The sequence below is a fragment of the Nyctibius grandis genome, chromosome 7 (assembly GCF_013368605.1).
Source record: "Nyctibius grandis isolate bNycGra1 chromosome 7, bNycGra1.pri, whole genome shotgun sequence".
Taxonomy (NCBI): Eukaryota; Metazoa; Chordata; class Aves; order Nyctibiiformes; family Nyctibiidae; genus Nyctibius; species Nyctibius grandis.
The window spans coordinates 37,448,078-37,471,480 of NC_090664.1; the positions used below are offsets into that span (position 1 = coordinate 37,448,078).

At 42.2% G+C, this 23,403-nt stretch overlaps 1 protein-coding gene across 1 annotated transcript in view; it reads left to right on the forward strand.

Moving 5' to 3' along the window:
* MALRD1 (MAM and LDL receptor class A domain containing 1) overlaps nucleotides 1–23,403 on the forward strand; it is a 302,374-nt gene that overhangs the window by 267,289 nt on the left and 11,682 nt on the right. Inside the window, 2 exon segments of the mRNA XM_068405612.1 lie at nucleotides 13,677–13,759; nucleotides 13,852–13,942. Of these exon segments, the coding sequence (XP_068261713.1) occupies nucleotides 13,677–13,759; nucleotides 13,852–13,942 (174 nt within the window).

Below are 23,403 nucleotides of genomic sequence, written 5' to 3' on the forward strand. Positions count from 1 at the left end.
ACCCAGATAAGGATTCCTCTCTTTGTTTCACGTAGTCTAACTTGTCTGGACTGTCTCTAGGTACCTCCCTTTTCAGGTGGCTAATGTTAGAAAAATTAAGTCGCACAGTAAACTTTACAATTGGACACAGAATCACACAGAATCACAGAATGTTAAGGATTGGAAGGGACCTCAAAAGATCATCTAGTCCAATCCCCCTGCCGGAGCAGGATTACCTAGATCATATCGCACAGGAACGCGTCCAGGCGGGTTTTGAATGTCTCCAGAGAAGGAGACTCCACAACCTCTCTGGGCAGCCTGTTCCAGTGTTCGGTCACCCTCACCGTAAAGAAGTTTTTCCTCATATTTATGTGGAACCTCCTGTGTTCCAGCTTGCACCCATTGCCCCTTGTCCTGTCAACGGATGTCACTGAGAAGAGCCTGGCTCCATCCTCATGACACTTGCCCTTTACATATTTATAAACATTAATGAGGTCACCCATCAGTCTCCTCTTCTCTAAGCTAAAGAGACCCAGCTCCCTCAGCCTCTCCTCATAAGGGAGATGTTCCACTCTCTTAATCATCTTCGTGGCTCTGCGCTGGACTCTCTCTAGCACTTCCCTGTCCTTCTTGAACTGAGGGGCCCAGAACTGGACACAATATTCCAGATGCGGCCTCACCAGGGCAGAGGAGAGGGGGAGGAGAACCTCTCTCGACCTGCTAACCACACCCCTTCTAATACACCCCAGGATGCCATTGGCCTTCTTGGCCACGAGGGCACATTGCTGGCTCATGGTCATCCTGCTGTCCACTAGGACCCCCAGGTCCCTTTCCCCTACGCTGCTCTCCAACAGCTCTGTCCCCAACTTGTACTCATACATGGGGTTGTTCTTGCCCAGATGCAGGACTCTACACTTGCCCTTGTTATATTTCATTAAATTTCTCCCCGCCCAACTCTCCAGCCTGTCCAGGTCTCTCTGAATGGCTGCGCAGCCTTCCGGTGTGTCAGCCACTCCTCCCAGTTTTGTGTCATCAGCGAACTTGCTGACAGTGCACTCTAATCCCTCATCCAAGTCATTAATGAATATATTGAATAGTACTGGTCCCAGTACCGACCCTTGAGGGACTCTGCTAGACACAGGCCTCCAACTGGACTCTGTCCCATTGACCATCACTCTCTGGCTTCTTTCCTTCAGCCAGTTCACAATCCACCTCACTACCCAATCATCCAGACCACACTTCCTCAGTTTAGCTGTGAGGATGCTGTGGGAGACCGTGTCAAACGCTTTACTGAAATCAAGATAGACCACATCCACAGCTTTACCATCATCTATCCACCGGGTTATGTCCTCATAAAAGGCTATCAAGTTGGTTAAGCATGACTTCCCGTTGGTGAAGCCATGCTGAGTGCCCCTAATGATCCCCCTATCCTTGATGTGCCTAGAGACAGCACCAAGGACAAGTTGTTCCATCACCTTTCCGGGGATGGAGGTGAGGCTGACTGGTCTATAGTTACCCGGGTCCTCCTTCTTGCCCTTTTTGAAGACTGGAGTGACATTCGCTTTCCTCCAGTCCTCAGGCACCTCTCCCGTTGCCCACAACTTAGCAAAGATGATGGAGAGTGGCCTAGCAATGACTTCCGCCAGCTCCCTCAGCACCCGCGGGTGCATCCCATCAGGGCCCATGGATTTATGGACGTCCAGATTGCTTAATTGATCCCTGACCCAGCCCTCATCTACCAAGACAGATTCCTCCTCTATCCTGACTTCTTCTGGGGCCTCAGGGGTCCGGGGCTCCTCAGGACAGCCTCCAGCAGTATGGACAGAGGCAAAGAAGGCATTCAGTAACTCCGCCTTCTTTTTATCCTCTGTCTCCAGGGCCCCCACCTCATTCATCAGTGGGCCTACATTGCCTCTAGTGTTGGCTTTACCTGCAATGTATTTGAAGAAGCCCTTTCTGTTGTCCTTGACCTCTCTTGCAAGGTTTAATTCCAAGGAGGCCTTAGCTTTCCTAGTTGCCTCCCTACATCATCTGACAACAGACTTATATTCCTCCCAAGTGGCCAGCCCCTCCTTCCATGATCTGTACACCCTCTTCTTCCACTTGAGTTTGCCCAGCAGTTCCCTCTTTAACCATGCAGGTCTCCTGGTACCCTTCCTTGACTTCCTACCTGTTGGGATGCTCTGATCTTGAGCTCGGAAGAAGCAGTCCTTGAATGCTAACCAACTATCTTGGGCCACCTTACCTTCTAGTACTCTGTCCCATGGGATTTCCCCTAGCAATTGCTTGAAAAGGCCAAAGTTGGCCCTCCTGAAGTCCAGAGTTGTGATTCTGCTAGCTATTCTGTTCCTGCCACATGAGATCCTGAACTCTACCATCTCATGGTCACTACAACCAAGGCTGCCCTCAACCTTCACCTCTTCAACCAGACCCTCCTTGTTAGTGAGGATCAGATCCAGCAGCGCTCCTCTCCTAGTTGGCTCATCCACCATTTGCATCAGAAAGTTATCATCAATGCACTGGAGGAACCTCCTGGACTGAGGATGGCTGGCTGAGTAGGCCTCCCAGCAAATATCAGGGTAGTTGAAATCCCCCATGACAACCAGGCCCTGTAATTGCGAGACTGCTCTCAGCTGCCTGTAGAAGGCCTCATCACCCTCCTCATCCTGATCCAGTGGCCTGTAATAGACACCCACAACAGTATCACCCCTGCCAGCCTGCCCCTTAATTCGCACCCACAAACTCTCAACTCGCTCCTGATCCGCCCCTGGACAGAACTCAATACATTCTAGCTGCTCACTCACCTAAAGAGCAACTCCACCACCTCTCCTTAGTGGCCTGTCTTTCCTGAAGAGGACATAGCCATCCATGACCACATTCCAGTCATGCGAGGCAGCCCACCAAGTCTCTGTAATTGCCACTAAATCATAGCCCCCCGAATCCGAACACGGATTTCTAACTCCTCCTGTTTATTCCCCATGCTGCGTGCATTGGTGTACAGGCATTTCAGGGAGCGAGCTGAGCACACTGATTTCACCCCAGGGGGATGGGAGGCCTCCTGGTCTACCTCAACACTAGAGCATTGCCCCAGTGGTGCAAGCCCAGCTACTACCCCATCCCCCTTTGAATCTAGTTTAAAGCTCTCCGAATGAGCCCTGCTAATTCCTGTCCCAGAACCCTTTTGCCCCTACGACATAAACCTTTCCCATGTATTACAGTCACGCCTGGTGTCTTATAAAACCAGCCATTATCAAAGAACCCAAAGCCCTGCCTGTAGCACCAGTCTCATAGCCAGGCATTAATAGAGAGAATCCTACTATTCCATCCCACATCATCACCTGAAAATGGAAGGAGGGAGGAGAAAACGACTTGTGCCCCAGACTCTTTCACCAACCGTCCTAGGGCCTTGTAGTCTTTCTTCATCCCCCTCAGACTATGGGATGCAGCTTCTTCCCCACCTGTCTGGAAGATCAGCAGGGGGTAGTAGTCTGTGGCCTTCACCAGGTTGGGGAGATGCCTGGTGATATCCCTGATTCGGGCTCCAGGCAGGCTGCAGACCTCCCTGTGATGGGGGTCAGCTCTGCATATTGGGCCCTCAGATCCCTTTAGGAAGGAGTCTCCAACCACTAAAACTCTTCTCTTCTTCCTTGTGGAGGAGGTAGCTATACGCCTGTCAGGTTTTTCTGACTGTGGTGGGACCTCTGATATAGGTTGCCTCTCCACCACATCCCCATTGGACCGGCTGTATTCCACTAGGGCTTCATATCTATTGCTCAGAGGCACCTGTGGAGGCAAGGTAGGCAAGGAGGACACTCGCCTTTTGCCACGTCCATAGACTTGCCTCCACTCACTCCTCTCCTCTAGGTTATTGTTTTCCACCTGAGAGGGGCAGAGTACAGGGGTCCCTCGATCCTGGGAGCTCTCCGGCAGGTACTCCCATTTTTGTTGCAGGGAAGGCAGAGCCTGGCTCCACCAGTCTATCTCCATTTCAGCCTCCCGAATGCTCCTAAGCCTTTCTACTTCGGCTTGAAGCCTTTCAACCTGGCTTTGCAGCTGTGCCGCTCGGTCGAGCAGATCATCTACCTGCTCACAGCGCACACAGCCCCCTGCCACCACAGAGATGCTGTAGCATTCCCTGCAGCCTGCAACCTGCACCATCGCCTCCTTTTGTGGGAGCTCTGTCTGTATTCCCACATCCATTTTGGTCTTCTTCCGCCGGGTAGATACCATTGTTCTTTCACTGAGCTGGGAAATACCTGTTGGTGACACCCCTGGTTCACAGCTCCTTGGCACCTTCCTCGCCTTGTGCACTGGGAGGGAGTCAGCACCCTCCCCAACGAGCTGCAAACTGCTGCGGCCTCTCCTGGTCACCATAGTTTCATTGTGTATCTATACAAAAAGCAATTAGATACACTGACTGAGTCCTTCCCTCCAACAGTTACCTTTTCTTATTCAACAGAGGCTGTAATTACAACCTCTCATTGTGGCTATAAAAGCAATGAGTAATCATAGTGTGTCCTGCTGGGGACCTGGGAGTAGCTGACAGCACACCCTGGGAGCAAAGAAACCACAAAATACATGTAGAAAATGATGATGCCAATATACGAATTTTCTTCCAAATTGCCATACGTTAGCACTTAAAGCTCTGCAATCTCTAAAGAGTTTCATTCACTGTTTTAAGGAGCTCTCTCCAGTTCATATCATTAAGTTCTTGGCTTCTAAGACTTACTATGGCAAGGACTCCCTCAGGTCAGTTAAGCACTATGTGACAAATAGCTTCCTTATTATTAGTTTAAGATGTATTTCCTTTCAGTTTGATTGAATGTTCTAGAGGATAGACAGCAACGCACAATTTTTCTTCATTTTACCTTATATCATTTTGTTTACCTTCATCATATCTGCTCCCACTCATCTTCTGTATAGATTAAATCTGATCTTTTCAGTCTTTGCCATATGATTTTAACCACAGTAATCTCTAATGTCTTCTATCTTACTCTTTATGCATAGTACATGCTTTTATGATATAAAGTGAGCAGTTACTTTCACTGAATAAACTATGAGGATACCCAGACCTTTTCTCAGAGTACTTACATTTCATTTAAAATCTGTTTGCAGCTCATATTACTCCGCCTTTTGTTCATTCTTTTGTATTTGCCAGTTATGAATTTTAACAGTTTCCAGAATAGAAGCATATATTTGTGCCCTCAAATTCAGGCCCTTGTTATCACACACATTCGCATCATATAATTCTATGCAGAACTTTAGTTAGCTTTCTTTTATGACCAATTATGGGGAATTCTTGGCTTGCATATTTCTCTCTACTGTGTTACTGGGAGTTTACAGCATCTGAGGTTCTTTGGAATATGTGGTGCCAGGTACAGAGGATAACAGCTGACTCTTCTGAAGAAACATACCATAAGAAGTGCAAGAAGGATAAGAGCCATGCTCTTCTATTTGGATACTTTCTAATAATTTCCTCATAAATTTACTCATAGCCAGTTTATACCCATTTGTAATTGTACCAGTATCCTCCCTTAACCTTAAAAGCCCCTTAATACCTCTGTTGTTCATCCTCCAAAGTGTTTCTAGAGAATAGCCATATGCCTTTTGGCCCTTCATTCGGTAGACTAAACAAGCTGAACTCTTGGAATCCTCTTGTGACACACACTTTCCACTTTTCTGCTCACCTTTGTAGCCTGCCTCTGCCTTGTCCCACTCTGACTTCATCTTTCTGAACAGGAATGACCAGAACAACACAGAGTGTTTCGGAGAATATCTGACTCCCTCCCAGTGGGTTAATGTGCCCCTATCTACATGCTACAGCTTCTTGTACTACTCAGGTTTCCTTTTTCTTTTTTTTCCCCCTAAGGTTACATAGTATTGCTAACTCAAAGTCACCTGGTGATGTATCCAGCTATTTTACTTTCTCTGCCATCTCCACCCCATGGTTCCACAATTTTAAGAATCAGCATACCAAAGTTTGTACATCTTTTCATTCCTGAATTTGTTATTCTCTGGATTCCTTGCTAGCTGTGATGTTTGAACGCTTGATCTGAAGCTCTTGACCTTCAAGGTTACCATCCGCTTCACCTGTCCTTTCCAAGAGAGGTTTCTCCTTGTACCACATCTCCTCTGAGCTTAATCATGAATGGCATAATGTGACTCCTAATTCCACCTACAGTCAGGGGGCAACAGGTTACATTCATCATAAGTATGGTATCTTCTGAGGCCGTTCACACAACATTCATTATTGGAATTTTGTATACTTTGATTCAGCAATAAAGACTAATCAGGGAATATGATTTCTTTTTCTTTGAGTACATTGTTAATAACAGCTAGACTGCAAACAGATAACTACACTGCTGAAGTACAGGTTACTTTTTTCCCATAATGAAATGAAGAGTTGGTGTTTTCATCATACCCATAAGCGTCTAGTGAAGCTTATTTTGAATAACACTGATTGCAAAGGCTAGTGAGCAGAGAAACTTCTTCTACATTGACATAACAGAGGGATGTAAAGTCTGTTTTCTGCAGAGAACTAAGTAGTGGGTTGATTATTTTTCCCCCAGTACCCTCCGTTAGCACTCCTGGAGTAGTCTGCACTCCAATAGATATGGCACAGCTCCTGAATAATGTCAGCACTCGTGTGTAATGATCCCCATGTGATGTATTATAAACATAGCAAATGTGTTATAAACATAGCAATGGCAAACCTAAGTTCACACAGAAGATACTAGCTTGGTGCATTGTGGCAGATTCATAAGTACAGTCTCTAGAGAATACTACAAAGTGTACAATCATACTCCATATTTTAATGCACAGAAAAAATATAACTACAATCATCCACATACTACTTCCTTAATTTACACACTACTGACACCATGCACATTAAATGGCTGACTAATTTGGTCATTCTGCATGTACACACGACATAGCAGATTAGGTTTTTCTGTATGACAAATGTTTCAGATAAAAATAAGAAAAAAAGATATGTCTCACAGAAGAGAAGAGGTATACTTTGGCCAAAAGGTATTGGTGAGAATGGCAGAGAGAGTTCTTGCAAGTAGGAATGGTTAGTTATGTACTTCCCATTTGTTAATTGTCTTCTGTCAGTAACTTAATGAGCTACGTTATGGACACTTGCAGACAAAAATAGAAATTAGTGCTGTTTTTCACATTTATCACATACTGAGTGTACCTCACTCCCATTTACTTATTAAATTTCTGTGGGCAAAAGCAGCTATGGTCACTGTTGTTTGTCTAGTGGCTAATTTTTCTGTTTTGTCTCCATTACTTGTTGAGCAATTCCTTTTGCAGATCTGGGAGGATTTAAATAAATAAATAAAAATAAAAAATCTGTAGGCATTTACATGATTACAAAAGATTATTAACTTTTCAGGACATTTTCTTAATGTTCAATCTGCCTTTTAATGCTATCTTTTTAACATAGAGAAGATTAGCACTTAAATGATTAAATCTGAATAATGTCAAATGGATATTTAGTAAAATCTAAAATAAAATTACTGTACAAATGGAGAAACAGGCATTGTAATCTTATTTACTGACTCTTTGTTATTACTGTTGTTCCATTGTGGGCAGGGATAATAGGTACAGGAAAATCCACTTCAGGGGCATCAAATGCTCTGAATGCTTCTAGATTAACATCACGTATGATTTAATATTTTTTTTAACATTTTAACAGGTTCAATGTAAAACATGAGGGCTCTTGAAAAAAGCAAAACCGATACAGTATATTGACAAAAGCTAACAGCTTTCAAAAATGGAAGTGCAAAACACTGCTTTATACTGAACAACCTTAGTCTTTGTGAAGCATTGGTAATTACTGTTGTTTTGAAAAAAAAAAAGGAAAAAAGGAAAGGAAAAGAAACCCAAACCCAACAGATTTCAGCATTCAATTTTCCACATGCATCAAAGTCTTTCTTGAAAATACAGCTTGTTGGTACTTTTTCTTTCCAAGTTAACAAGGAGCTATGTTCATGCTTGTTCTTGGAGGTCATGGAATTGATTCCCTACTGCAAAGCTCTTTTCTTGTAATTTGCCCTTACCCAAGAGCCATATGTAATACTGATGCACTAGAGTGATAGCGTTTATCTATTTCAGAATGGAGAAAACAATTGCACAAGTAAGGAATCAGATGCTAGGAGGAAAATGAGCAATCAAGTACACATCTGTACTTATTTTGAGTTTTTCATATGTTACCTTTAATACAGCACAAAGTTTGATATTCTGAAATGCAGCAGTGTTTCAGTCAGACATGTTCTTGTAAATTAAACCTGCCATGAATGAATATCAAAACCAACAAAAATCTTGTCTGGTTTTTATTTTTCATTCTGAGTGAGATGAGCCACAACCACAGGCACAGGATGCAGCAACACAGGCAATGCTAAGTTCATTCCTCTGCATTACCAATATCTATATTAGGAAATAATGAGTTGGCAATCCTAGAAGCAAATCTGGAGGGTTAACTTTCTCCCCTCCGGGGTGACTTTCCTGTAAGAACTTGTTAATAGCAGAAGACATTTTGTCAGGTAGGATAGATTAGGATGTGCACTGGGATGAGAAGTATTCAAGTGCTATTTCATTTGTCTTTCTCTCTTGCTCCTTCTGTTTCAACTATGAGGAGCTTCCTGTCTGAATGGATTGCAATGGCTATCTTTGTATTTCAGATAAGCTTAAGACTCATGTACAATGTGCTGCTGCTAATTAGTCAAGATATAATTAGTGCAAGGAAATTAATTGTACATAAATAATGTGGACTTTAAGCTTCATGGCTCAAGAGATAAATTCAGAGCCTTTTCAGAGTTGTCTGTCTTAAAAATAATATAGCAGAAAAGGATTATTAAGGAAGCTCTTCAAAATTCCCATTACCCTGCTAATGAAGATTTAACACATTGCACAGAAGACATGGTTGATCTGCACTTCGTAAGGTCCTTCCACCACATCAGCATTTGCACATCCCGAACTGCTCTCATCAGAGACGAAGCTAATAGTGACTTTGAAGCAGCAACTTATCTGCCTCCCCACTGAAAGTAAAGCACTGTAAGTACAGTCCATGCACAGCAGTGGGTAGGTAATTAAGAGTGTTCTCCTTCATTAACTGGACTTCTAGCGAGCCATCTCTTGGGTGCTTACCACAGGCTGCTCTGACCTACCTGGAGCTATTAGAGTCATTAAAGTTCACTTCAGGATTACATGTGTCAAGGACTGCACAGTAGAAAGTTGAAGTTTGACTTCATTTCCTATAAAGCTGCCTGATACTATTACTGTTATTCACCGATACAGTTTTGCAGTAACAGCCAAAGGACCAAGTCTACGGGTTGAGACTGTATTATTGTGCTTGCAAAAGCACAGGAATGTATATTTTGTGTCCTCAGTACAAACACCTAAGGAGACCTCTTCAATGTCCCTATTAACTAGTACCATGCTTGGTTTGGAACTTGGCTTTCCCACATTTTTCCTGATATTTTTATTTTATTCCTTGATGAAACAAGGGAGACTTCTGTTCTTCTATCAACCACCCAGTCCTACATGCATTGGACAGAGTGTAAAGTCTACAGGAAATGTCACCAGATGAGAATAACATCATTTCAACACCCACCTCACACAGCTGCAAACAACTGCACAAGCAGAAGACTGCAAAGAGTCAGAGTCAGAGAAGTGGTTACATGTATCTCATCCCTTAAGGACAATAGGTTCTGTGTTTTGTTGTATAAGTTTTGGTTAGTTTCCAAAATAGTTTGATTGGTTGTTTACAGCCTGGAATAGTTTCTGGATTTTGTTTAATAGAAAATTTTATATAGAGGTATATAATTTTCAGATCTGCAAACCAGTCTCAATCTTCTGCATTCCTTATCAAAACCTCTTATAATCCTATATAAGACCATGCCCATAATGTTTATTCTTTTTGAAAATACCCCTCAGCTTTCCAATGGAATGAAATAACTGGAACACCTTGTTTAGAATTATTTATATTTCATTTTAAATTCATGGTCTAGAACTGTTATCTTCTCTAATCTGAGTTATGACAGATACTGGTTCCATTTAAAATCTTGTTCTATTCTCTCCTCTCAAATTAAAGAGTGATTTCTCCGCCACAGCTATCACTCTAGTCAGCTAGAGTTTCTACAGAGGATAGATATGAAGGGCTCAAAATCTTGTAAGACATCTGTAACTCAAGATTGTTTTGGATATTTAAGACAATTTCCCCTCTATGCTGGGCACAAAAATGCTTGACTTCTGTAAAAGCCAGAGGCAGTGCTTGTATCAGCTGCGAACCAAAGATGTTAATGAACATTTTCCCATTTTTCTATTGCAGCCTCACGGAAAGTTGCAAGCTTCTCAGCTAGCTGTAACTCTTATTTTCTCTTGTTTTTTTTTAACTTGAGAAGATGGCATTTTGTAAGTAATGAACAGCCAAACCTTAGGAAGAGTTGAATGAATCTCCAAATTATAACCTGGGTTTTTCTGATAGTGTTATATTTTACATCAATGACAGGGATGACTGCTAAGTTCCCCTGTCAAAGATAAAAATGAACAAATAAATTAATGTGTGAAGATACAAGTGGCAATTCTTAATCAACTGATATACTCACTCTTCAAGATTTTGTTGTTTAGCACTCCTTTTCCATCCCAGTCTTTGAGGATTAGCTATGTTGTCTTTACTTTCTTCATCTTTTTTGCCTTCTGCCTCCCTCTCCCTATAAATAGTCCCCATGCTTCATGCTTTACAATATTTTTCACACCTATTCATTTTTTAATTTGTCCTAATCACTTACCAAGTTTCAGAGATACCATCTCTGCTCCACCATAATCCATTTTTTACCCAGTTTTTTTTATAAGCAATGGCAATAATATAAGGTGACACTTCTGGTAGCAACCTAGTTCAACACAGTGGAAAATCATTTCACTGGCCAAAATTACACGTTGATAGTCTGACTTCAGATTCCTAACTGGCATGTGTCATATAATATAAAACAATACTGTTGGGATTCAGAGATTTGGAGGGGAATAAATGGCCAGCCTAAGGTAGTAAGTAGTGGATTATAAAACCTGTATGTATGTATAAGAAGATAAACTAGTTATCTATAAAACTACAAGATGCTTAACTTCTTTATCCATAATTCAAACACAGCATGAATATGTGGAAATATTTCATCAATGAATGAAAATATAGCGTATGAAGATATGTTTAGTTATTACTGCATAGTACGATTTTCCTACATTCTTACCAGTTCACACACTTGCTTCATGAGAACTATGTCTTTGCAGCTCTGAGGTGAGCCATGTCCCGGTGGCTCCAGAGCAGCAGATGGCACCTCTCTTGCCATGTCTGACTAGTGCTTGTGCACAGCTGCAAATCTGTTTTCTCGTTCTTTTACAGTCAAGTAAGTTCTGCAGTGACAAGAAAGAGGGCAATTTTGGTTAAAAGCATATCCAGCTCAACAGAAAATCCGGGAAATGGGGAGAAAGGAAATTATACAATCGAGAGCAATCAAAAAATGATTTTGATGGGTGATTACCATCAGATTGCAATGTTTCTACATGGATCCACAGGGCTTGGTATGACCCCAACTGCAACTTGACATTTGTATAAAATCACCAGTCCGCATAAAAGAACAGCTTATGAATGACATGGTTTTTCATAGTATGTTGAAGAAGAAGGAGGACTGAAGGGACCAGGTATTTTCAGTCACTGAATACAATGGGTCTCCAGCTCAGATAGAGCTGTCAGCTGAAATTGTGCCACTTTTTCTTTAAAATTAGCATGTCAGTATATTCTACTGGTTCCAGTCTCTAAAGCTAGGATTCATTAGTATACCAATTATTAACCTTGAACAAGGTCACCCTTTAACCAGAGAAAACTTACGCCCATGGGGTAAAACGGGTTAAATAAATCTCTCTCTGCCCACTGTGTTTGAGTAGGGCTGGTACTTTTTTCCTGACATGTTCTCTGCCCATTATTTTTCAATGGTCCCCTGAGTTGCAACAAATCCCGCATAAGCCTCTTTTGGTTTTTAGTGAAGTCACCTTCCTTCTGTCATATCTGAGACCAGGATATAGATATGATTTCCGACATTCCCTGATCTTTTCAGGATTCTCCTAAATTTCTTTGAGTCTGCAGACAGATGCTTGCTGCTCCTATCATCCTAATCTTCCTCTCCCTATACTCTTCCTCTTCCGCCACTCTCAGTCATTTTCTGGGAAACTTAAATACTCCTCTCCATCTGGAATGCCTCAGTTATTTCCATGTGCAACTGCTAGGATGAGGTACATAGGCAACACCATGTGCTCAAGCATGACAAAAACTATGAAATTCTCTCATATGTTCAAATACAATAGCCTTAATATAAAGATTTAATTATGTATATGTGAGATTTTGTATTATACATTTAGGGGCAGCAGAGGAAACCACAATTGCAAAATAGAAATTACTTTATAAAAATTGGTGACTATGAAAAAATTTTGGTTTAACAGGGAGAAAGCAACTCAATATACAATCCCCCCACATTAATACGGTTTGTGAAACTGTAACAAGAGAAAACATGAGAAGTGAAAACTAATTTCCTATTCATGTGATGTTAGTAGGACTGAAACATTACTACCATAATTTCTTTCTGATGCTCCTTTAAAAAAAATAAGTTGAAAATTTATGAAGCTCATAAACCATCAGCCATGCAAATAATTGAAAAGTTGGTAAAAGTCATTCTAGTGTGACACTCAGGGTGGCGTTCAGCTCATGAACTGGGGTGCCTGAAATTTAGTTGTCAACATGTAGCTATCCCTCTGACAACTCTTTACACTAGTTATCATTTAGGGTTTCTAAATATAGGTGACTACATCTGTTTTGAGACTCCTGGGTGTACCCAGAAGGGCTGCGTAGGGTGCTCCCAGCTGCCACCTGTCTCACTAGAGACAGCCAACCCTCACCTGGGTCTCCAAGGTCCCTTCATTCTGATGGAGAAGGCCACAATGAAAGCGTGTAGCCAAAAGCTAAACCCAGACAAATTAAAATGAGATATGATACACACTTTTTTGGTGATTGTGATTAACTGTTAAGCGAGAAGTGTAAAGTAAAACATCAAAGCTTTTGTCAGATTGTTTGTATTTTGGTTACTTCAAATCAAGACTGGATTTGAACCAAACAGCAAATTTAGAATAATTTGACATGGCTGCGATTGTTAGCTCAAATGTAGTGCTTCAGTTTTGAAGAGGCATTTGTTAAAGGGGTATCATTTTTACAAGAAAATGGAAAAAACAAAAGAGAGACAGATTAGGTGAGGGGAGAAAAACATCTTTCTCATCTCTAATCCTGTATCTTTCTCTACATTAGGGTCCCAGATCCTCAGCTCAGAAATACATTTAACCCTCACATGCAGGATAACAGGGAAATTAGTCAAATTTCTTTTGCCGTGGGATAACAGTACGACAGCAACATGGGCAAGGCAGCCAGTTCTAATCTTTGAACTTTGTTTTGTTTTCTTTTTCTCTCTCTCAGGTTTGTTTTGTGTATTTCTTGCTTAATTTCATTCTATTAACTTTGATGCTGCTCTTTGTGATTCCTGGGTGAACTTTAGTCACTGGCAAAAGTGCTCGAAAGGATTTGCATTTCTTGTGTGCTTGTCATTGTTTATGATCCTTGCTTCTCCCTTTTTCAGAAATTTTTGTTTTATTCACAGGTGTGGAAAAGAATGGAAAGGAAACCGTTGCCACATAAGTGCTAAGCCTCTTCAGCCTCCAACTTCAGGTCTCCTTCGAAATGGTGGGTCTGTAAAGAGAAAGAAATATCTTTCAGTTCATTCTTTGAGTGTTTCCTTTTACTTATTTCTGTCTTTGATTGCTCTGATTTTGCAGATATTTGGATTGGGTTGGGTATCGGTTTCTTGCTGATTAAAATTGCAGCTGCTGCCTTGTATTTCCTTTCGAAGAAGAAAGTGCCAGGAATGTAAGTGAAACTTTTGGTTTGTGTAAAGCAGACACAAATGTGGCACAAAGCAATGGCTAACTGCCCAGTCTCTTTGGTTTCAACTTTTAAATCTCCCCACAGTCTGTTTGCCTTCATATGCAACACTAAGCGTAAAACCTAGCTTTGCAACAAAAGATGACCTTAGTGGACCCCAGTCTGGAAACAATGAGTTATGGCCTGATTGCTTAGAATGTTTCAATTGCAACAGTGTATGATTATTCCTAAATCATAAAATTCACCATTTATCCACCTTAACAGCAGTAGCCCTGAATTTTGTACATGATAGTTAAATATGAAAAATATAAGGTATTTATGGTTTCTTGAAACCTCCAAGGCCAAATTAGTTTCTTACAGGCAAATTCACAGCTCTTCCTGAAGCTACTGAGTACCACGTGCACCTGAGGGCACATTTTTGACGTAAATATTTCAATATTTACACACATCTGAGGATTTTCCCCATGATAACTATAATAAAAGTGGGGGGGTTTCTACTTTAAAATATTAGTGCTTTTCATAAAAAGCTTTAACAGATCGGAAAAAATGCAAGCTATGAGACTGCAGAATTACGTGACCTTTTTTACAAATCATAGTGTTTGCCCCCTCTCCTTTAGTTACTACAGACACACTCACAGTCTGAATTTCTGTTTTAATGTTTTATTAGTAATCTTAACAGTGGTTCTTTGGATGTGTCTCACTAATGTCACCTTATCTGTTCCTTTCACCCATTTCCCCTACTACTTCATCTCACATCCATTATCCAATATTGCTATCTTGCACTAGGGTCACCCCAGTACAGACCTCTTGGCTTGTGGTATAAGGACCTGTCTTACTCGTGGCGAATGAGTGCTCTAGATGGTGATTACTTTTTTTTTCAAAATCTATATTTCTTCCATCCAGTAGTGTGTTTGCTATTAGAACTGTGCAAATAGCAAATAAATTATCTTCTGACATCCTACAGCATAAAGTCCATTCCCAGTAAAGGAAAAAAATTCAGCAAAATTGGTGGTGGTTTATTTCAAAATTTATTTCAAGTGCTTTGAATAACAGTACTAGTAGTACGAGAGATATCTCTTCATTCAGTTGTTTGATTAGAGTTTATTTAAGATATGCCTTAGACTGACAGATCATTATTTCACAAACATATTTCCTAGCCCCTCCTGTCATCCCTCTGATAATCTCTGCTTTCTGTCTCCTCCCAATTTTAAGACTGAAAATTTTTTTTTGCCGTTTCTTATTTTCCTCTAACACTTGTATTTCTTCTCTGCCCATCTCTTGACTTACTCTGCTAGATTCTTCTCTGTCAGCAAGTACCTACCACAGTCCCTTCCTCCCTTTCAGCAATTCCTGTTGTGCATTGCCTTGTTTATTTTCATCTTGTTAGTTTTCCCTCACCCCTCATTTTCTTCTCCAGAATTCATCTTCAAAGCTGTCTCTTTTCCTTTAAACTTTTGCTCTGCTATAGACCTTTCTCTCTTTGGGGATGTTGTTATCTCCCAAACTATCTACTAAACTGTGTAGACTCCTGTCCTGATGTTATTGCTCCTGACCCGTCTCCTAACACTGCATGCTACCCTTGGCAGGTAAAGTTGTCTATGGACACAGAAGAAAAGTGTTGAAGCAGGAACATTTAGTGGTTGTGTTACTGTTAATTGGGTGCATAGCTTCATCTGCTTTCTTTATGTACGCTTCCTCTTCTGTAAAGTGGGAATAATAGCATCTTCTCATCTTAATTCACAGGGGCTTTAAGACTTAATTCATTCACATTTATACAACCTGCTAAGGTACACATATTGAAAGGCACCTCAGAACTCCAAGTTGTATTGTAAGGACTGCTTGATTTTTTTTTGTAATTCCAATTAATATTTTTGCAAAAAAGAAAAGTCTTGTGTTTTTTCTCAAAACATGTTTTATGGTGTTTTAGTCAACAAATGATTATTTTTTCTATCACTACTTCTTCTGGGCTCTAAACACTCCCTTTTACCTTTTTCTTTCATAAATATCTGTTTAAGGGTTACTGCACTGCCATCCACTTCTCTTCTACACACATATCTGTATTCAAGGAAAACTTTTTCCTTTCTTGTAATTATACATGCTAAAAAAAAAAAGATAGAGTGTCTTTTTTTTAAATGAAAAATGTACCTTGTTGCAATATGATGCCAAACACTTAAGTGTCCTATTAGGTATGTAATAAAACAGGGATGAATGAGGATCTTACTATGGCACTAAGAAAATATTACAGCCCTGACATGAAAAGAATCAGAGCTGTGAAATAGAGGGTTAGATAGTTTACACAGCAAAGCTCACGCTGGTCTTGATTGTTTTCACTGGAGCTGCCAAAAAAGGTAAGTTATGACGATGGAAATTTTTGTGGTTCCAACTTTTGTCTATTAGGAGCTGACTAAGATTGTCAAACCACTTTGCCCATGGTACAGAATAAAACTTTTTATCTGCATTGTTTTTAATCACAGTTGACTTAACATGTAAGTTAAAACACATTTTATAGGCATCTTATCAGGAAATAATCTAGCTAATAAATGGCAATTTGATTGAAATTGTGAAATTGCGAAAACAATTAAATCAGAAACTTTGAATTTGAGAAGATAAGCTCATCCAGGCTGTTTGTCTCTCCGTCTTTAACTACCTAGTGCCTAGCATGAATTAGTATACAAAAATCACAGCTGGAAACATAGTAGTAAATTCAGGCAAGTTATTCCCTAACTGCTTAATCAGTAATCAGAAGTGACTAGTCAAAATGCAGCCAATGTTATCATAGTGAAGTTTGGATATTTAAGATAAGGCTTTAGAATAAGAAGTGACTTGTGCTGTAAAATGTACAAGGTGACAGCACCACACAGAGGCATGAGATTTTACTCCTGATTTTTTTCAAGGGGATTTGATCAACGAGAGGAATTTAACTGTGCACATGAATGATACTTCCCTACAGTTCATTTTCACTTCAGAAGCTTGTGTCGGCTTTTAGCCTTCCTGGGTCATGTTGTTTTCTTAAAGTCATTAGGCACTAGAGGCACTTTAGGAGTGCCTGCTTGGCCATTCTTTCACAGGGAAGCTTTCACACACTTGAACCCATATTTATTGCCTTTTGATAAATTATTTTGCTATCTATTTTTTAATAATTTCTATTAGTGTCTCCTTTTTCCTTACTGGTGTAGAACCATATATGCAGGCATTGGCAGATGCTCCTCCAGAGGCACATTAACAATTGTAGATGCTAGCTCCCAGGATGTTTTAAAATGTAGTGCCTGTCCATCTATGCCTCTATGGAAATAGTACAGGAATGTGCACAAGAGCTGGAGGAGAAGTGTCAGTGTCCAATAGAACTAATTTTTTCACCAGAAAACTAGGTAACAGGCTGTAGGGGTAGGCTGGTGACCCCTTAGACAATTGCTGGCTAAGAAGTTGTCACTAACAGCTATGAGAATCTGAGAGTTACGCTCGTCCCTCTTTTTCTTCACTCAAAGATTGATAGTACCTTAAGCCGTCCTTTCAGCCCAGAAAGATTGCCCTGCTTCACCTTTAATCTCTCCTTCTTCTCCTTCCTTAGCAAGAATTTCATCTCTGATTTGCAGGCTTTAAACTCTTCAGTGCCTAAGTGGGAGTTACTGGGAGTCATCATATAAGTTTATTTCCTAATGGACAAAAAGAGCCCACCACATGGCTTGGCAGCAGTGTACTTCATAATCATGATGGCTTTCAGATTTGCAAGCTACTTCCCAGCTCCCAGCTGGGGATATGTGAAACTTTTGTATAGAAACCCCAAATCAAAGAAAGCTTCTAAGTTTCTCACATTCCTGTTCATGCTCCAGAGATGACGTTTTCTAGTCCAGAAGAGAAGACTGCCAGTTGCTCCACTCCTTCAGTGGTATCTGTCCTTATTGACCAAATAGAAGCAAAGCTTAATTTTAGCTTCCATTTTATTGCAGCTGCCTTCTCATACTTCATTTTACTTCAAAAAGTGAGAATCAAATTCTTTCCGCCCAGCTAAGCTAATCTATGCTTCTTTGCTTTTGCCTCCAAAGCAGTCAATATCCCTGGGTCCTTTCAGCTTGTTTCTTTCCTATTCTCTATCTGTGCCATCAGCTGCAATGCTAGTTTACCACCACTGTTATCAGTCCTGTTAGTCATAATGAACACAGAACATTAAATTTTCCAAAGCATATCAATAATGTATCCTGCCACACAGGCAACAGTTGAAAAACTGAGGTACTCTAAGAAAATATTTTAAAATTACAGAAAATCATGGGAAAACAGAACCCACAGAGGCCATTTTTCATCCTGCCACAGGACAGACTCAATTGTGTCACTTCTGGGTTTGCACTTACGGACCTCTATCGACATGAATTTGATGGCGTCCTGTCACGGTTTAAAGCTGGGCCAGTTATTAAACCTGTGGCAGATGCCCTCTGTTATCCCCTCCCCCTCCCCCCAGAGGGAAAGGGAAAGGGAAAAGGGAGAGAGGCTTCCGGGTTGGAAAGTTAAAACAGTTTTAATAAACTATAATAATGAAAAAAAAAATAATAATAATAATAGAAATAATCAAATATATACAAATATATATACAAAACCAAGATTGAGCTCCCCTGAAGTCAGCCACGTCACCACCGGCACTGCAGGGCAGGCTCCGGGAAGGCCCAGGCTGGGCCTAGCAACGGTCGAGAGCTGGATTCAGGGATGCACGGATCGGGATCGGGGGCAGCAGGAAAACAGACGGAGTCCTCCTTGGACACCGGCCATAGCAGAAAAAGGGCGCGACCCTCGTGATCCCCCCCCTTTATACCGAGAATGACGTGTGTGGAATGGAATACCCTCGTTGGTCAATTTTGGGTCACCTGCCCTGTCTGCTCCCCCCTGCAGCTGCGACCCCCCCCTTCGGCTTTTCACTTGTAAGCAGTGAGGAATTCATCAGTGACCTTGGTTTCTCTAAGAATAAGTACAGCAAGAGCCTTACTGCACAACATCCCTACCGGTGCCTCAGCGATAACTACAAACTTCGGGCGTTATCAGTCTTGGAGGCAGACACTGTCTGCAAACATGCAGTTACTTAGAGGAGACTTAGCTGAAAGCAAAAATCACTGAAAGGAAAATCGGCCTGGTTTAGGCCAAACCAGGACATTCCACCCCTTATTCCATACCATTCACGTCATACTCAGATCACCACTAACTTTTCATTTTAAAATATATACAGATAACATTAGTTTATGATTCATCTCTATACAGAAAAAAAAAGTTCATCAAGTTCATTTAGTTCAGGATTGTGGGTTTCCATCTGGCTAGGAGTCTCCCAGGGTAGGAGAGATGATATGAGCTTTGTCACAGTTCGTGCCCACGGGTTGCAGGTTAAAGATGTCAGTCTCGAGGAGGTTACTGGACGCCACCTGCAGCTAGCTCCGGTCTCATCACCACTGCTTCAACCTGAAAGACACTTATGAACACTGTTAGTATTATGCAGCAATTAACATCATGCAGTTCAGAATTAAGTATTCTCACCCAAGATCAGATCACCTTCAGGGACACATCGGACTCCACCATCCTGCAGCATCACCCACCAAGTACATCCAGGTCCTTGAGCAAAAGCAATCCCATGAATGGGTTTACCTTTGCCCGTAGCAGGAAGAACCCAGACAGTTTTTCCCAACAGATTCCTTTCATGCACCACAGGGACTTTATCCCCTTCTACTGTATGTAAAAGGTCTGACTGAGCAGGGCCAGCTCGGTTGATAGATCCTCTGGTGTTGACTAGCCAGGTAGCTTGTGCCAAATGCTTATCCCAGTTTTTAAAGGTTCCACCTCCCATTGCTTTCAGGGTAGTTTTTAACAGCCCATTATATCGTTCAACTTTCCCAGATGCTGGTGCATGATAGGGGATGTGATATACCCATTCGATGCCATGCTCTTTGGCCCAGTTATCTATGAGACTGTTTTTGAAATGAGTACCATTGTCCGACTCAATTCTCTCTGGTGTGCCATGTCGCCACAAAATTTGCTTTTCAAGGCCCAGAATAGTGTTCCGGGCAGTGGCATGGGGCACAGAGTATGTTTCCAGCCATCCGGTGGTCGCCTCCACCATGGTAAGCACATAACGTTTACCCTGGCGGGTTTGAGGGAGTGTGATGTAGTCAATTTGCCAGGCCTCCCCATATTTATATTTCAACCACCGTCCCCATACCACAAAGGTTTTAACCGTTTGGCTTGCTTAATTGCGGCGCATGTTTCACAATCATGGATAACCTGTGCAATAGAGTCCATAGTTAAGTCCACCCCTCGGTCACGAGCCCATCTGTATGTTGCGTCTCTCCCTTGATGACCTGAAGTGTCATGAGCCCACCGAGCTAAAAATAGTTCACCTTTATGTTCCCAGTCCAAATTTATTTGGAACACTTTAGCAGCCTGATCTGCTTGTTGGTTGTTTCGATGTTCCTCAGTTGCCCGACTTTTAGGTACGTGAGCATCTACATGACGTACCTTCACGACTAGTTTCTCTAGCCGAGCAGCAATATCTTGCCACAGTTCAACAGCCCAAATAGGTTTACCTTTACGCTGCCAGTTGCTTCGCTTCCACTGTTTTAACCACCCCCACAAGGCATTTGCCACCATCCATGAGTCAGTATAAAGATACAGCCTTGGCCACTTTTCTCTTTCAGCAATGTCTAAAGCCAGCTGGATGGCTTTTACCTCTGCGAATTGACTTGATTCACCTTGTCCTTCTGTGGCTTCTGTGATTCGTCGTATGGGACTCCATACAGCAGCTTTCCACTTCCGATGCTTTCCTACAAGACGGCAGGATCCATCGGTGAACAGGACATACTGCTTCTCATCCTCTGGTACTTCATTATATGGTGGGGCTTCTTCAGCACGTGTCACCTCCTTTTCTGGTGGCATTCTGAAGTCTTTGCCTTCTGGCCAGTCCATAATCACTTCTAAGATTCCTGGGCGATTAGGGTTTCCTATTCGAGCCCTCTGTGTAATTAATGCAATCCATTTACTCCATGTAGCATCAGTTGCATGATGAGTAGTAGGAACCTTACCCTTGAACATCCAGCCTAGTACTGGTAATCGGGGTGCCAGGAGAAGCTGTGCTTCAGTACCAATTACCTCTGAGGCAGCTCTAACTCCTTCATATGCTGCCAGTATCTCTTTTTCAGTTGGGGTGTAATTGGCCTCAGAGCCCTTGTATCCTCGACTCCAAAATCCTAGGGGTCGACCTCGAGTCTCCCCTGGCACTTTCTGCCAGAGGCTCCAGGTAGGACCATTGTCCCCAGCTGCGGTGTAGAGCACATTTTTAACATCTTGTCCCATACGGACTGGCCCAAGGGCTACTGCATGCACAATTTCTTGTTTAATCTGTTCAAAAGCCTGTTGTTGTTCAGGACCCCACTGAAAATCATTTTTCTTTCTGGTCACCTGATAAAGAGGGCGTACAATCTGGCTGTAATCTGGAATATGCATTCTCCAGAAACCCACAACGCCTAAGAAGGCTTGTGTTTCCTTTTTGTTAGTTGGTGGGGACATAGCTGTTATTTTGTTGATCACCTCTATCGGGATCTGGCGACGCCCATCTTGCCATTTAATCCCTAAAAACTGGATCTCCCGGGCAGGCCCCTTGACCTTGCCTCTTTTTATGGCAAAACCAGCTTGCAGGAGAATTTGGATGATTTTCTCCCCTTTGTCAAAAACTTCTGCTGCTGTATCACCCCACACAATGATGTCATCAATATATTGCAAATGTTCTGGAGCTCCACCCTTTTCTAGTGCAGTCTGGATCAGTCCATGGCAAATAGTAGGACTGTGTTTCCACCCCTGGGGCAGTCGATTCCAGGTGTACTGGATACCTCTCCAGGTAAAAGCAAACTGTGGCCTGCACTTTAGTGCCAAGGGAATAGAGAAAAATGCATTAGCAATATCTATAGTGGCGTACCACTTGGCTGCCTTTGACTCCAGTTCGTATTGAAGTTCTAGCATGTCTGGCACAGCAGCACTCAGAGGTGGTGTAACTTCATTTAGGCCACGATAGTCCACAGTTAATCTCCATTCTCCATTAGACTTTTGCACTGGCCATATAGGACTATTAAAGGGTGAGCGAGTCTTGCTAATCACTCCTTGATTTTCTAATTGTCTAATCAGTTTATGAATGGGGATCAGGGAGTCTCGATTGGTGTGATATTGTCGTCGGTGCACCGTGGCAGTAGCAATTGGCACCTGTTGTTCTTCAACCTTCAGCAACCCCACAACAGAAGGATCCTCTGAGAGGCCAGGCAAGGTAGACAGCTGTTTAATGTCCTCAGTCTCTACAGCTGCTACACCAAAGGCCCATCTATATCCTTTTGGGTCCTTAAAATACCCTTTCTTAAGGTAGTCTATGCCAAGGATGCACGGAGCATCTGGACCAGTCACAATGGGGTGCTTTTTCCATTCATTTTCAGTTAGGCTCACTTCGGCCTCCAATACAGATAACTCTTGAGATCCCCCTGTTATTCCCGAGATACTGACAGATTCTGTCCCTTTATGATTCGATGGCATGAGGGTGCACTGTGCACCAGTGTCTACCAGGGCTCGAAACTTTTGTGGTTCTAATGTGCCAGGCCATCGAATCCACACAGTCCAATAAACTCGGTTGTCCCTCTCCTCCTCCTGGCTGGAGGCAGGGCCCCTCTAATTAAAGACTGGATTCGTGCAGCTCACGGGGACTGGACCTTCATTTCCCCTATTCACTCTTGGAAAAAAAGGATTTGAGGCCCATCTACCCTGACTGGGGTCCTGCTCATTGGTAACTGGAGCAGCCATCCTCCTAGGAAAATTCTCACTGGTATTTCTGTTAGCTTGCAACTCACGTACTCGCGCCTGTAGGGTACTGGTAGGTTGTCCATGCCATCTGTTCATGTCCTCCCCATAATCACGCAGGATAAACCACAGGATACCTCGTGACGTGTCCCGTTTCCTTTGAGCTGGTCCAGTAGGAGGGCGTTTCCTCCTAAAGGCTGCAACACGGGCCTGTGTAGGTAGAGAGTCAAGTTTATTCTCGATCCTGGACAGTTTGTCTGACAGTTGTTTAAATGAGTCCTTGTTTTCCTTAGTCAGTTTTTCCACAGCCGAGACACGGGCCTGCAGTGGGGAAGAAATACTATCTTCATACTGTCGCATATAGTTAGCCATTTCGCCCACGTTAGGTCGTGCCATAGGATCTTCTCCCCAGACTAATATTGACAATGTATGGGTATGTGTTGGTGGAGCACTCTTCACAACCTTCCGGAACATGGATCGGTTGCATTCCACTTCATCAGGATTTACAGGATCTACAATGTCCTGAGGGTGTTTATAAATGATCTCTTGCACAGCCAGTTCTCTAAGGTAGTTAATACCTTTTTCTATAGTGGTCCATTTGCTTAGGTGGCTCATAACATCATCTTTATAGGGATACCTGGTCT